We start from the raw sequence: 17,195 nt of genomic DNA, 5'->3' as shown, positions 1-17,195 counted from the left end.
TTTGAAATAATTTGGATATGAGCGTGTGTTCGGATATTACATAAGATATCTGTCCATTAGAGCCACTGTCCTTGTCTGATGCACTAACAACTATTACACTAGTGCCTTTAGGTGCATTTTCGCGAATTGTTGCCTTGTAAAAAGTCTTAGTAAACACAGGGGCGTTATCATTTACATCTAACACATGGACAATAATCTGCATTGTTCCTGACCTGCGTGGTTGTCCGCCATCAACGGCTGTTAATAACAAGGAAATCTTCTCCTGCTGCTCTCGATCGAGAGCCTTCTGTAATATCATCTCCACCTTTTTGCGCCCGTCTGCTTGATTTTCCAATTTAAGATGAAAATTATTGGTTGGACTGAGCAAGTAGCTTTGGAGTCCATTTGCACCAATGTCAGCGTCGACGGCTTTCTCCAGCACAAATTTGGAACCGACAATGGCTGATTCGCTAATTTCAAAACGTTTGTTCCGAGATGCAAAGCGTGGTGCGTTGTCGTTTATGTCTGTGATTTCAATAGTGATGCGAAACAATTCCATGGGATTTTCCAGAATCATCTGCAAATGCAAAGCACAGAGCGTCGTCTCACCGCACAGCGTCTCTCTGTCTATCCTCTCCTTCACAAGGAGGAGCCCTCTTTCTTTATCCAGCTCGATATATTCCGCATTGTCCCCAGAATGAAGGCGAGCTCGCCCGGATTTCAGCCTTTTCAAGTCCAATCCTAAATCTTGAGCTACGTTTGACACCAACGAGCCTTTCTCCATTTCCTCCGGAATCGAGTAGCTGACTTGTCCGAACACGGAGGTGAAATACACAACCAAGGTGAACAACAGTAGGCCTCGTTGACGTGTCATCGTTTAAGATAAATATTCCACCGTTAAAAAACAAACAAAATCATTCATAATCGGTATGAGTGTAGTTTAAAAAAATGATGAAGAGAGACAACAGCCGTCCACATCCACGTTTAGTGAGTACTGGCTCGAAATGACTGCTTTACTGTCGAAAGCATCATTGTGTAAAAGGGAGGGACTGACTGAAGCCCGGTCGGAGACTGCCACACTCTGGCCGCAAGCAGCCTTTTCTGTTCTGCACGCAACAACAAAGACTTGCATACATCAAGTGGAAAATTGTCCTGGAGATGTAACAAAGCATCATAGAAATAATTCAAATAGTGGCCTATATTAAATATTTTGGGTGAAAAAAGCGTAGGTGGTTTTATGAATCAAATGCATAAATCCAACGTCAAAAAATACGGGTCCTTTCTACCTAAAAGATTCATGCAAAAATAAATTGATATGTTAAAATTTTATTTTCAGCCAGTTTTACAAAATCAACAACAATGAATTGTGCTGTAAATATAATTACTTTAGAATAGCAGATTTGATCAAATTTTAACAAATTTTTTGATTAATCTATTGTTAGTTTGCAACATATATACCTCCCGTTTTTACATTTGAAATGTAGTATGACTGGATGTAAATAAAATCGATTAATACAGTACAAAATAAATTATTATTATTATCATCCATCCATCCATTTATTATCCAAACCATTTATCCTTACTATAGGGTAGGGAGCGTGCTGGAGCCTATCCTAACTGTCTTCGGTCGGGCAGTAGGCCAGGTAAACCCTGAATTGGTTGCCAGCCAATCACAGGCCACACACATACAAACAAACATTATTGTTATTGTTAGTATTATTTGGTCTTTTTTGCTAATTGGCAATGAGTAATGTACTGCAACATAATAGATTGGACATTCAACTTTCCTTTGCTTATCTTACACTTTAGGTGATGAATGGACTTTAAAAATGAATTTGTAATTACAGTGCTAATCATAGACAAAAAGTTATAATCTCTATACACATGGAACATCTCTCAAACAACCAACCTGAATAGGCGAGTCAGGTTCATCCAGGATGTTCTTTTCCCTGTAAATCTTCTGCATGGTCCCTGTAGCACTGGGGTCCATGACCAGCACATTGTGACTGCAGGTTCTGTCCAATTTACAGTCACTTTTTCTGGAGTCATTGGTCCTGCACACTTCGTAATTGTACACGTGCGGGAGAGTCCCCGTTCCCAAAGTATCCGAGTACCGTGGTGGATAATACGGAATGACAGGAAGGTTGGAGTGGTAGAGGACGCGAGACTGTCTCCACCTGTACACTTTGACTGATATGATCAGCAGCAAGCATGTGATGAAAAGGAAGGAGACCACAGCCAGCGCCAAGACTAAGTAAAAAGTCAGCTTGTCGTTGTACTCCTTGTCGTGCATGCTAAAGTCAGTGAACTCTGACAGCACTTGAGGGAAGCTGTCGGCCACCGCCACGTTAACAATGACTGTAGCCGAACGAGAGGGCTGCCCGTTGTCCTCCACGACAACAGTCAGTCTTTGTTTGACAGCATCTTTATCAGTCACTTGGCGGACAGTTCTTATTTCTCCATTGTGGAGGCCCACTTCAAACAGCGCCCTGTCTGTGGCTTTGTGCACTTTATAGGAGAGCCAGGCGTTCTGGCCAGAGTCCACATCCACCGCCACCACTTTAGTCACCAGGTAGCCCACATCTGCCGAGCGAGGCACCATTTCGGCTAGCAGCGAGCCGCCCGCCTGCACCGGGTACAGGACCTGAGGGCTGTTGTCGTTCTGATCCCGGATCAGGATGCGAATGCTCACGTTGCTGCTGAGGGGAGGAGAGCCTCCATCCTGCGCTCTGAGGCAGAAGTGAAATTTTTTCAATTGCTCATAGTCAAAAGAACGCACTGCATGGATGACTCCACTATCTGCATGAACAGACACATAGGAGGAGACTGGCACTCCGTTAACTGAGGAGTCCTCCAGAATGTACGAAAGACGAGCATTCTGGTTCCAGTCAGCATCACTGGCTTTAACTGTAAATATAGAGATCCCTGGTGTATTGTTTTCTACAATGTAGGCCTCATATGAGCTCTTTTCAAAGACAGGCACATTGTCATTCACATCTGAGATTTTCAAGGTGAGAGTGACGCTGCTGGAGAGTGAGGGCACGCCTTCATCAGTGCATGTAACAGTGATATTATACTCTCCCGACCTCTCTCTGTCCAAATCATCCTCTGTAACTAAAGTATAAAATCCATTTAAAGTAGTTTGTATCTTAAATGGATTATTATTATCTTTGAAACACTCAATTTTCCCGTTGTTTTCTGAATCAGGATCACTCACACTTAACATGGCAATAACTGTATTTGGAGGCGAGTCTTCTAATATGATATCTGATTTAGAAACAACATTAATGTGAGGGCAGTTGTCGTTCATATCAATGACGTCAACCACCACCTTTGTGGAATCAGACAGACCTCCCTTGTCGACCACCTCCACATCCATTTGATAGGAAGTCGCTTTTTCATAATCAATGTCTCCTACCAGGGTGATCACACCAGTCTGCTGGTTAATATTAAAAATATCAGACAGGAGGCGTTTGCTGGGAGATATCATATATGATACCTCTCTATTTGCGCCGATGTCTTTATCAGAAGCACTCACAATCGTCAAAATGGTACCCTTGGGTGAATTTTCAAATATTTTTGCTGGGTAAATACGCTTTTCAAAAATGGGTGCGTTGTCATTCACATCTAACACATTAACAAATATCTGCATAGTGCCTGACAGCTGTGGCTCGCCTCCATCAATAGCAGTTAATAAAAGCCTTATATAATCTTGCTTCTCTCGATCGAGAGGCTTCTGCAGCACCATTTCTACCTTTTTACTCCCATCAGCCTCATTTTCTAATTTTAATGCAAAGTTATCAGCGGGTGTGAGTATGTATTGTTGTAATCCATTCATCCCTATATCTAAATCGATCGCTTTCTCTAATATGAATTTGGATCCTATGACGGCTGACTCACTAATTTCAAAGCGTTTTTCAGCGTTGGTAAAGCTGGGCGTGTTGTCGTTTATGTCGGTAATCTCCACTGTTACGCGGAAAAGCTCCATTGGATTTTCTAGGATGATTTGGAAATGTAAAGCGCACGGCGAGGTCTCTCCACATAAAGCCTCCCTGTCTATCCGCTCTTGGATAACGAGGACACCTTTTTCTTTATTCATGCCAATGTACTCCACACTGCGGCCGGTGTACACCCGAGCCTTGCCAGATTTCAACCTCTTGAAATCTAAACCTAAATCATGCGCTATGTTTCCAACTACAGAGCCTTTGGACATTTCTTCAGGGATGGAATAGCTGACCTGGCCAAGCACGGAGCGAAGGCACACAGCCGAAAGGAACAATAGAACTTGCCGTCTCATTTTTTTTTGTCCGAGGAGATTGTTTTCCTTCAGCAAGTAAGGTCCATTAATCCCGACTCCATTAGCAAATTTACTTTAAAAAAAAAAAAAAAAAGACAGCACTCCACAGAATATTCAATAAAATCCAGTCAAAGCATGAATCCTCACTGTTCTCGTCAGACGCAACGACTGATGTGTGCTATGCGCGGAAGGCAGGGACAAAGAATAGAAGGGGGAAAAAAAATCAAGCAGCCATTAAATCTCAACACGCATGCCAATAGCGCCGCTTTGGGACGAAAATCACAAACTACAACAGGAAGTAAAAAAATGAAAGAAAAATAACTCACATGCCACCAAAACCAACAGCCAGAAATAAAAGAACTAAAGCTAAAATATGAGAACTAAAGCAGAACTGAGATAATATATGAAATGTATAAAACGTGTTTTTTAAAAATATATATACAGTATATCGTTAATTCATTTTTTCATCTACTACTTTGGTACTCAATAAATTATGTCATAACAGAATGGATTAACTGCAGTAAATAGGGGCATTAAGAACTGCGGGTCACTTTCGCAACACAACCTCTGTCCATGGTGCTGAAAATGGTTATTTTGGAATTTGGCAGTTGTTTGTGAAGCCCAACATGAGAACAAATTCATTGTTTTCTTACCAGTAGAGGAAAACTGTCACGTAGATGGTGTATGCCGTTTTGGAAAGTTAAGATTTGCAAATAAAATATATATCATATAGCTATCCTGCATACATTGAATAATTATTCCCATAATGTGATTTTAAAAATTGCCATCATCAACATATGGATAACACAATTTGTTACTTGATGACATCAAACTCTAGAGGAGAATGTGTATCATACACGAATCTTGTCGGGCAGCAGTAATACTAGTATCAGAAATATGGTGGAATACATTGTGATTGTCTATAATCATGCATTTCATCTATTACTTGCATCGAGAAACTTATTTTTGTGTTTTGTAGAAGTCATATAAAACTCAAGACACCAACCTCAATAGGAGAGTCAGGTTCATCCAGAATACTCTTTTGACTGTATATCTTCTGCATAGTCCCTGTAGAACTGGGGTCCATGACTAGCACATTGTGACGAGCAGCTCTGTCCAATTTACAGTCACTTTTTCTGGAGTCAGTGGTCCTGCACACTTCGTAATTGTACACGTGCGGGAGAGTCCCCGTCCCCAAAGTGTCCGAGTAACGTGGTGGATAATACGGAATGACAGGCAGATTGGAGTGGTAGAGGACGCGAGACTGTCTCCACCTGTACACTTTGACTGATATAATCAGCAGCAAGCAGGTGATGAAGAGGAAGGAGACCACAGCCAGCGCCAAGACTAAGTAAAAAGTCAGCTTGTTGTTGTACTCCTTGTCGTGCATGCTAAAGTCAGTGAACTCTGACAGCACTTGAGGGAAGCTGTCGGCCACCGCCACGTTAACAACGACTGTAGCTGAACGAGAGGGCTGTCCGTTGTCTTCCACGACAACAGTCAGTCTTTGTTTGACAGCATCCTTATCAGTCACTTGGCGGACAGTTCTTATTTCTCCATTGTGGAGGCCCACTTCAAACAGCGCCCTGTCTGTGGCTTTGTGCACTTTATAGGAGAGCCAGGCGTTCTGGCCAGAGTCCACATCCACCGCCACCACTTTAGTCACCAGATAGCCCACATCTGCCGAGCGAGGCACCATTTCAGCCAGCAGCGAGCCGCCCGTCTGCACCGGGTAGAGGACCTGAGGGGTGTTGTCGTTCTGGTCCTGGATCAGGATGCGAACGCTCACGTTGCTGCTGAGGGGAGGGGAGCCGCCATCCTGGGCTCTGATGCAGATGTGAAACTCTTTCAGTTGCTCATAGTCAAAAGAACGCACTGCATGGATGACTCCACTCTCAGCACTAACAGACACATATGAGGAGACTGGCACTCCGTTAACTGAGGAGGCCTCCAGGATGTAAGAAATACGAGCATTCTGGTTCCAGTCAGCATCACTGGCTTTGACTGTAAATATGGAGAGACCTGGTGTGTTGTTTTCTACAATGCAGGCCTCATATGAGCTCCTCTCAAAGACAGGTGCATTGTCATTCACATCTGAGATGTGTAAGGTGAGTGTGACTTTGCTGGAGAGGGGGGGCACGCCCTCATCAGCACACGTCACTGTGATATTATATTTGCCCGACCGCTCACGGTCCAAATCGCCGTCTGTCACTAAGCTAAAGAACTTTTTAGATGTACTTTTCATCAGAAATGGCATGTTTTCTTCAATAGAACATACAACATGGCCATTTTCCGCAGAGTCAGGATCTTGCACATTAAAGATAGTGATCACAGTTCCTGGTGTAGAATTCTCTGATATAGAACTTGTTTTGGACATGATATCTATAGATGGGGGGTTATCATTTGTGTCAGTCACTTCCACAATAATTCTACATGAATCTGTCAGCCCCCCATCATCACTAGCCTGCACATATATTTCATAGTGATGAACCTTTTCATAATCAAGCCTTCCAATTAAAGACACCACACCACTTTCTTTATCAATTAGAAAAATAACAGCAATGTCATCCACTGTATTTGTTATCGAATAAGATACTTTCCCATATGAGCCTTCATCTGCATCCACAGCACTCACAGTGCTTATAAAGGTGCCTTTTGGGGCAGTCTCTATCACAGTGACCCTATAAATTTCCTGCGTAAATACGGGCGCGTTGTCATTTGCGTCTAGCACCGCAATTTCTACACGCATTGTTCCCGTCAGCTGTGGCTCACCGCCATCAGCCGCGGTGAGAACTAAAGAGAGATGTTCCTGAGCCTCTCTATCTAGAGTTTTTTGAAGAACCATCTCCACTCTATTGCTCCCATCCTGCTGATTTTGTAATTTGAGGTGAAAATGATCTGTAGGTTTTAACGAGTAGCCCTGCAATCCGTTCACACCGACATCTGAATCCACAGCCCTTTCCAGCACGAATTTTGCTCCAATCACAGTGGACTCGCTTATCTTAAACGTCATCTCATCTTTTTTAAAAGTGGGCGCATTGTCATTAATATCTTTAATTTCGACAGTCACCGCGTAGAATTCAATGGGCTCTTCCAGAGTGATTTGCAGATGTAACGCACACGGCGTTGTTTGTCCGCAGAGCGCCTCCCTGTCGATCCTTTCTTTAACAACGAGCAGCCCTCTGTCTGTGTGCAGCTCCATGTAATCTCCATTGCCCTCCGTGTAGATGCGAGCTTTCCCAGATTTCAGCCTTTTCACATGCACGCCTAAATCGTGCGCTACGTTTCCAACCAAAGAGCCTTTGCTCATTTCCTCAGGAATGAAATAGGTAACCTGCCCGAGCACGGAGCCGACAAAATACGCCAAAACGAACAATAGTACTTGCCGCTTCATTGTTCCATTCGATGTGCAAACGGTCCAAATTCGAGCCAAAACGCTTTGGAATTCCTCTGATCCAAAAAGGTCATACAAAAGAAAAAAATATCCCCGTGTTGCCTGAGAGGATTGTATATATATAAAAAAAACGACTGGGCTAACGGATGTGCGCGCGTTCCCTCTTCTGTTGGTGTGATGTCAATGTGGATCATTGTGTGCTGGGTATACACGTAACTGATCGGGGGAATTTCTGGCCAACAGCGTCCCTAAGAGTACAAACACTTGTAGTGCAGGATATCACATGCAGGCCTGCATGCGCCGCATACTGTATGTACATTTAAAGTCCCCCCCTCTCCCCAAGTTATCATCATAGAAGGAAAAAAAGTCTAATTCATTTAATTTATTTGTTTGATTATGTATTTGATTATATACTGATAATTTAGTAACTAATTTGACGTTTGGGGCTCTAAACGTAAACCCCACACTATGAATCAGCTAAATGTCAACCAATCATTAACTTGACAACATTTTTACTCCACATTTGGAAAACAAATATATCCATCTATCAAAAAAAAAAGTTTTGCGAAGAAAATTCGAAAGGAGGGATGACTCTTGGGGGCGGATGATGAATGATTACGTATTTGAAAATATCTCCCAGTGAATCATCTGTTTTGTCATTTCGCAAGTGGTGGGATTGCAAGAAAAAAAAAAATTCCGTGCATTTTCTGCCACTGTTTCATACACTGAAAAAAATGGAATTTTGAATTTACTCCATTTTATTTTGTAAAGAGGTTGCACGAAATATAATCATCTGAATCAATCCCTCAAGTGGACTATACATCTCCTTAAAATGTATCTGGATCCAGATGATTTTATTTTGTGCAACCTCCGAATGAAATACAATGGAGTACATTCAACAATCAATTTTTTTTTCAGTGTACAATATATTCTCATTTTACATCTACACTGAGGATATTAATGATATAAAATGACAGAATGATTCGTTTTCATAAAGGTTAGGCTATATCAGCACAGGTTCATAAAATCTTGTAAGTCATGGACATCTACAGACATTTGGTTAGTGAGCACAAGATAACATTGGATTTTCAATCAAATCACGATTTACCACAGATATGGGTTGAATTTAGTAGCAAGACACAACAAAGAAGCAATTCACTTAGTTTTGAGACATTTGAAAGGAAATTCTAGAAATGGAGTTTACACCTGAGTCTCGGTGCATGCGTTGTGTATCATCAGACTGGACAGGCTGGCTAGGTTGTAGAGTCACTTGTCATACTGATGGAGTGAATATGAAACAACAGAAATATCTACCGCAAAGAAATGTTTGACGTCTCACTAAAATCACTTACAATAACAGTAAATATTTGAATATTTTGCTTCCAAAAAGACAATGGGCCTCATTTACTAATACTGCAGATATCAAGAATGTTAGGACTCTGCGCACAAATTGAGCATATTCTCAAATTCGCTGTCAGATTCAGGCCACGTGCACCAGCAGCCCATTTTGTTCGTACAACTCTGCATATGTTGGTGAATCAGAATACATCGTGCAATAACCGCCCTACCCCCCATACTCACACACACACCCAAAAGGGCATCCATTTGACTGATCTCAGCCAATACGTGGAGGTTCAAACAACAACAACAACAACAACAACAGCAGCAGCAGCAGCAGCAGCTGCGAGACATTCATAACTTTCTCAAACTTTATCCCATTTTTAAAAGCTTTGTATCAAAAGATTCATGTGTCATCTTCCACACCACTTATCCAGGGTCACGGGGAGCTGCCGGAGCCTATCCCAGCTGACAATGGGGGAAAGGCAGACTACACGCTGAACTGGTCGCCAGACGGTCGGAGGGCACACACACAGACACCGTCACTGAGTGGGAACCGAATCCACGCTGCCCACTCACAACTCAAGCGAGTGTACCTCTACACCATCAGCGACCTTCAAAAGATTTGTATCATCGGAAAACTTGAATCACAGAACCTGACAAGATAGTGCAATCATTTTTAAATAATTCCGAATTTAAATAGAGTCTAAAACATGCCTGGGAAAAATAAATCATGAGAAGACAAATAAACAAACACTACACAAGTGGTTGAAATGTTTAGTGCCGATAGGATCATGGTTGTTGTTTGTCAACTTTAAATTTGTGGCGATGTTCTAGATTTGTAACGTGCATGTGTAGGGTCGCTGCATCGGTGAAAACTCCACAAGGCATTCTTACAAATGTTGTGTTTGTGGAATAAGAGTTAATCCCTTTGTTTTTATCTATCTCCGGGGGCGGCCATTTTGTCACTTCTGTCGACTGAAAAGGACATAACAAGTACTCAGGGCTCAGATAACGACCAATCACGGCTGACCTGTTTTCTCAAGCTGAGCCGTGATTGGTCGATACCTGAGCCCTCAGCAGTTGTGATGTAATTTTTTCAGTCAGACAGAAGTGAATAAATAGCAGCACACTGAGATGGCTAAAAAGGGGTGGATTTTGCATCTTCACTCAAATTCCACAAACGCAAAAATTAATTTTCAACTAGTGGGCCTGCATAGAAGATATTCTGGAAAAAAATATGTTTGGGTGGATTTCCTCTTTAAAAGACGCATCCGATTCGAACAATGTTATTGTGATGTCCTTATAAAAAAATCCATTCTCTCCTAAGTCTTTCATATGACTCATGACTGATGTTAGCCAGTGTCAGGAGCACGTAAAGAGACACAAATAAACTAAAAATCACCACGTGCACAACATATACATATATACATATATATATACATATATATATATATAGATATATACATATATACATATATATATACATATATATATATATACATATATACATATACATATATACATATATACATATATACATATACATATATACATATACATATATACATATGCACGGTGGTCGACTGGTTAGCACGTCCGCCTCACAGTTCAGAGGTCGTGGGTTCGATCCCGGCTCCGGCCTCCCTGTGTGGAGTTTGCATGTTCTCCCCGTGCCTGCGTGGGTTTTCTCCGGGCACTCCGGTTTCCTCCCACATTCCAAAAACGTGCATGGTGAGTTGATTGGACTCTCTAAATTGCCCCTAGGTGTGATTGTGAGTGCGGATGTTTGTCTCTGTGTGCCCTGCGATTGGCTGGCAACCAGTTCAGGGTGTCCCCCGCCTACTGCCCAAAGACAGCTGGGATAGGCTCCAGCACGCCCCGCGACCCTTGTGAGGAGAAGCGGTACAGATAATGGATGGATGGATATATACATATACATATATATATATATATATATATATATATATATATATATATATATATATATATATAAAAATGACGAGTATTGTAAGCGTATAAATAAATAAACGAATAATATACATATTTTGTCATTTGAGACAATATAAACATGGTATTGTTAAATTTGATACCTCATGCTTTGAGTTATTTTGTTTTTTTAAAGACATTATAGAAATTATTTATAGCAATTATTTTGAACCACAGAAACCATTTTCAGTCATGCACAGACAACTGGATTAAACAATTAACAGACACTGCATTGTTGGCACCCTCTGTCTCTGTCCATGTTTCTGATTCCTGTCCCACTGACTGCATACAACCACATTTTGCAAAGGAAAATTGGGAATTCTAACCTCTAGAGGAGAGTCAGGTTCATCCAGGATGTTCATTTCCCTGTAAATCTTCTGCATGGTCCCTGTAGAACTGGGGTCCATGACCAGCACGTTGTGACTAGCAGCTCTGTCCAATTTACAGTCACTATTTCTGGAGTCAGTGGTCCTGCACACTTCGTAATTGTACACGTGCGGGAGAGTCCCCGTCCCCAAAGTATCAGAGTACCGTGGTGGGTAATACGGAATGACAGGAAGGTTGGAGTGGTAGAGGACGCGAGTTTGTCGCCACCTGTACACTTTGACTGATATGATCAGCAGCAAGCAGGTGATAAAGAGGAAGGAGACCACAGCCAGCGCCAAGACTAAGTAAAAAGTCAGCTTGTCGTTGTACTCCTTGTCGTGCATGCTAAAGTCAGTGAACTCTGACAGCACTTGAGGGAAGCTGTCGGCCACCGCCACGTTAACAATGACTGTAGCCGAACGAGAGGGCCGCCCGTTGTCCTCCACGACAACAGTCAGTCTTTGTTTGACAGCATCTTTATCAGTCACTTGGCGGACAGTTCTTATTTCTCCATTGTGGAGGCCCACTTCAAACAGCGCCCTGTCTGTGGCTTTGTGCACTTTATAGGAGAGCCAGGCGTTCTGGCCAGAGTCCACATCCACCGCCACCACTTTAGTCACCAGATAGCCCACATCTGCCGAGCGAGGCACCATTTCGGCCAGCAGCGAGCCGCCCGTCTGCACCGGGTACAGGACCTGAGGGGTGTTGTCGTTCTTGTCCTGGATCAGGATGCGAACGCTCACGTTGCTGCTGAGGGGAGGGGAACCGCCATCCTGTGCTCTGACGCGGAAGTGGAACTCTTTTAGTTGCTCATAGTCAAATGACTGCATTGCATGGATGACTCCACTCTCAGCACTAACGGACACGTATGAAGAGACTGGCACTCCGTTAACTGAGGAGTCCTCCAGGATGTAAGAAATACGAGCATTCTGGTTCCAGTCTGCATCACTGGCTTTCACCGTGAATATAGAGAGACTTGGTGTGTTGTTTTCTACAATGTAGGACTCATATGAGCTCCGCTCAAAGACAGGCGCGTTGTCATTTACATCAGAGATGTGTAAGGTGAGGGTGACTTTGCTGGAGAGGGAGGGCACGCCCTCATCACAACATGTCACTGTGATATTGTATTCCGCCGACCTCTCTCTGTCTAAGTCATTTTCTGTCACTAAACTAAAGAAATTTTTTTTTGAGATTTTCAGAGCAAATGGAATGTTTTCATTTATAAAGCAATTAACATTTCCATTGTCTCCAGAATCTAAATCTTTGGTATTGATCATAGTAACAACAGTATTGATTTCGGCGTCTTCTGATATCACGTTTGATTTGGTCATTATGCTGATTGTGGGCTTGTTGTCATTTATGTCTTGTACATCAATAACTAATTTAGAAGAGTCGGTGAGTCCTCCATCATCACTTGCAAGTAAATGAATTTGAAAAAATCTTGACTTCTCATAATCTATATTTCCAATCAATGAAACCTGACCGTTTTCTTTATTTATGTCAAATATATTTCTTACGTTATCTTGGGTGTTTGTTATTGTATATGATATTTTAGAGTTCAAATCTCCATCTGCATCAGAGGCAGAAACAGTAGCCACGATTGTTCCTACAGCTGAATTCTCAGTAACAATAGCTTTGTATGTGTGCTGTGTAAAAATGGGGGCATTATCATTAGCGTCTAATACTGTAATAAGAATCAACATCGTTCCCGACATCCGCGGCTCTCCTCCATCTACAGCCGTTAACACGAGAGACATCTGCTCCTCTTTCTCTCTGTCCAAGGGCTTTTGTAAAATCATCTCCACATTTTTATTTACATCCGCTGTATTTTGAAGTTTGAGGGTAAAATGATCTGATGGTTTTAAGTCGTAATTTTGAAGGTCGTTAATTCCAACATCAAGATCTACAGCCCTTTCTAAAACGAATTTTGCTCCAACGGTCGCGGACTCACTTATTTTAAATTTCATTTCCTTTTTTTCAAAACTTGGCGCATTGTCATTTATGTCTATAATCTGCACAGTAATGCTGTAAAATTGCATCGGATTTTCCAAAATAATTTCTAAATGCAGCGCACAAAGTGGGGTGTGTGCGCAAAGAGCCTCTCTGTCGATCCTCTCTTTAACGAGAAGGACTCCTTTCTCTCGGCTCAGCTCGATGTATTCTTCATTGTTCCCGGAATAGATCTTTGCCTTGCCCGAAATCAAGCGTTGTATTTCTAAACCTAAATCTTGCGCTATGTTGCCGACTAAAGATCCTCTGGTCAATTCCTCTGGAATAGAATAGCTGGCCTGGCCGTACACTGCGTCGAGCGCGAAGAGCGACACAAACAGCAATACTTGCCCATTCATTGTTCTGTCCAATTCTCCCCAGTGAGCTCCACTCTGCTTATATTCCACTAAAACAATCCTCCTCACAGTCTAATGTCGAATATAATCCACTCTTAATCGAAGTGAATAGTGTCCAGGTCCAAATGTCTATATTTTTTATTTGACATGCACGCCAAATAATCCGTTGTCCTCCGTGGCGTTCTCTCTGTTATGTGTCGACGGTACAGAGGCGCAGCTCCAATCCTACTCCCAGTCATCAACTTTCTGGTCTACAGCGTCCCTAAGAGTCCATATAGCAACACTGCAGGATGGAACAGGACTTAAGCGTTTTAACACAACATGACAAATGTGATAAATATATACGATATGTCACCGACATCGGACATGTGGTTGTTAAATCTTTATTTACACGTAATCTTGCCACCACAAGTTGTCAAGTCTCACTTGCACATTGTGCACAACTGCAATGCAAAATGGAACGCAGCTGAACTTTTTCCCCATCACATGACGCACAAAATAAAAATCTATTAATAATGCACAGCGAACCTACTGCCTCAGCTACTGCACACAAGCATGACTGACATATATTACAGTTATACCTCTCAGCCCAGGCTCTCACCTTAACAACAACGCTATATTTGTTTACTTCCCCCACCTTTAAACATCCTATTGACACGTTTGAAAAAAAAAGGGTACATTTATCTGGGTTATTTTCACTTAACGTAGCATAATTACTTTTATGTTTTTATTTGATTTCTGTCATGACACAAATTCACAGAGGGCAAATGTACACTGATTGTACGTGTTCCCTAGAAACAGTTCTCAAAGAAACATTTTCAATGTATTGACACTCTGTGAGGGATTGATGGGCAGTCAATTACACAAAAAGTGTGGATTAAAGTGTGCAATGTCTAAGGTAAAGGGCTATATTACTTAATAAATGTGTATGCTTGGCACGGCAATCAGTCTGAAACATATATTGACATCATTCAATTAAAGTAAGGAAACACTGACTATCCATCCATCCATTATCAATATCGCTTCTCCTCACAAGGGTCGCGGGGCGTGCTGGAGCCTATCCCAGCTGTCTTCGGGCAGTAGGCGGTGGACACCCTGAATTGGTTGCCAGCCAATCACAGGGCACACAGAGACAAACAAACAACCGCACTAACAATCACACCTAGGGGCAATTTCGAGAGTCCAATCAATTTACCATGCATGTTTTTGGAATGTGGGAGGAAACCGGAGTACCCGGAGAAAACCCACGCAGGCACGGGGAGAACATGCAAACTCCACACAGGGAGGCCGGGGCCGGGATCGAACCCACGACCTCCAAACTGTGGGGTGAACGTGCTAACCAGTCGACCACCGTGCCGCCCAGAAACACTGACTATTTTTATTTAATTTTCTTAACTAATGGAATATTTTATTCTGCAATAATTGTGGATTAAACATGACTGACAATCGCAGGTCACATTTGGACAAACAAACATTCACACTTACATTTCACCTAAGAAGAATGTTTTTGGAATGAGGAAACTATGCGAACATGGAAGGAGTAAGCAAACCCCATTTAGAGATGTACAAACTAGATTGAAACACACATCTATGGACAATAGAGGTACATGTGCTTACCACAAAATCCAACATGTTGTTACATCCATTAAATGAGATCAAATGGTTTTGGCATGGTTATAAGTGCTCGACTCATTGATGTGTTTCACATATTTAATCTTTTCAATAAAAAAATCATTTATTATTTGGCAGCACTTTGGGGAGCCATCCATCCATCCATCCATCCATCCATCCATCTTCATTATTGTGCTTAACCTACTCAGAGTCATAGGCATATTGTACTCACTAATGATTAATCATTGATACTTCACACAAACTGCACATTGTCATCACTTCACTGGTGATCAAACGATGCAGTTCTGCCAGTGATTATGTTGATGAATAAATCATCTTTATGGGGATATGGATAAACACAAATACTACCAAGAAGTCAGCACTGTATTTAACTATTGCTAGGATGCAGTTCATTAGATACGCTCAAGAAATGTATTAGAGACATCTTGAAAATAGATTTAACAGTATACGTCAAACCATAAGCCCATTTGATTATAAAATAATGATACAATTTTAGTTCAACTATTCAATGGCTAACAAAGAAAAAAAGACTAAATGGGAAGCTGTCCATGGTTCTGAAGTTGAACTTCACTTCAGATGCATATGTTTCTCAGTCAGCAAACTCAAGTAAAATAAAAACAATATCGCTTGCCTTTAAAAAATTGCACTTGGTGAAGGTAATATGATGATTGACGACCTTTGGAAACTATATTAATGATGACAACAAGGTCGATCACCGAAAGAATAAAGAACAGTCCATGAAAATGTTGTAAACTAACCTCTAGAGGAGGATCAGGTTCATCCAGGATGTGCTTTTCACTATGTAGTTTCTGCATGGTCATTGTAAAATGGGGGTCCATTGCCATCACGTTGTGGCTTGTCGCTCTGTCCAATTTACAGTCACTTCTTCTGGAGTCAGTGGTCCTGCACACCTCATAATTGTACACGTGCGGGAGAGTCCCTGTCCCCAAAGTATCAGAGTAACGTGGCGGATAATACGGGATTACAGGCAGGTTGGAGTGGGAGAGGATGTGAGACTGTCTCCACCTGTACACTTTGACTGATATGATCAGCAGCAAGCAGGTGATGAAGAGGAAGGAGACCACAGCCAGCGCCAAGACTAAGTAAAAAGTCAGCTTGTCGTTGTACTCCTTGTCGTGCATGCTAAAGTCAGTGAACTCTGACAGCACTTGAGGGAAGCTGTCGGCCACCGCCACGTTAACAATGACTGTAGCCGAACGAGAGGGCCGCCCGTTGTCCTCCACGACAACAGTCAGTCTTTGTTTGACAGCATCTTTATCAGTCACTTGGCGGACAGTTCTTATTTCTCCATTGTGGAGGCCCACTTCAAACAGCGCCCTGTCTGTGGCTTTGTGCACTTTATAAGAGAGCCAGGCGTTCTGGCCAGAGTCCACATCCACCGCCACCACTTTAGTCACCAGGTAGCCCACATCTGCCGAGCGAGGCACCATTTCGGCTAGCAGCGAGCCGCCCGTCTGCACCGGGTACAGGACCTGAGGCGCGTTGTCGTTCTGGTCCTGGATCAGGATGCGAACGCTCACATTGCTGCTGAGGGGAGGGGAGCCTCCATCCTGGGCTCTGACGCGGAAGTGGAACTCTTTTAATTGCTCATAGTCAAATGAACGCACTGCATGGATGACTCCACTATCTGCATGAACAGACACATAGGAGGAGACTGGCACTCCGTTAACAGAGGAGTCCTCGAGGATGTAAGAAAGACGAGCATTCTGGTTCCAGTCAGCGTCACTGGCTTTCAGTGTGAATACAGAGAGACCTGGTGTGTTGTTTTCAACAACGTAGGACTCATATGAGCCCCTCTCAAAGACAGGTGCATTGTCATTCACATCTGAGATGT

At 42.4% G+C, this 17,195-nt stretch overlaps 2 protein-coding genes across 15 annotated transcripts in view; both read right to left on the bottom strand.

Annotated features, from left to right (window-relative positions):
- LOC147151836 (protocadherin gamma-C5-like) overlaps positions 1 to 17,195 on the bottom strand; it is a 262,710-nt gene that overhangs the window by 84,678 nt on the left and 160,837 nt on the right. The window lies entirely within an intron of this gene.
- On the bottom strand, positions 1,579 to 4,645 carry LOC147151840 (protocadherin beta-4-like). The gene is made up of 2 exons (XM_086023054.1): positions 3,948 to 4,645; positions 1,579 to 2,660 (listed from the first exon to the last, which is right to left on the bottom strand). Exons 1-2 carry the CDS (start codon positions 4,274 to 4,276, stop codon positions 1,856 to 1,858), a joined length of 1,134 nt encoding a protein of 377 aa, XP_085879180.1. The 5' UTR covers positions 4,277 to 4,645; the 3' UTR covers positions 1,579 to 1,855.

This window comes from Filicampus tigris, chromosome 2 (assembly GCF_054856515.1).
Source record: "Filicampus tigris isolate MCC_2025a chromosome 2, RoL_Ftig_1.0, whole genome shotgun sequence".
In the NCBI taxonomy this organism is placed as follows: Eukaryota; Metazoa; Chordata; class Actinopteri; order Syngnathiformes; family Syngnathidae; genus Filicampus; species Filicampus tigris.
Note: the sequence above shows the minus strand (reverse complement) of the source record. Positions and strands in the feature narration are given on the sequence as shown.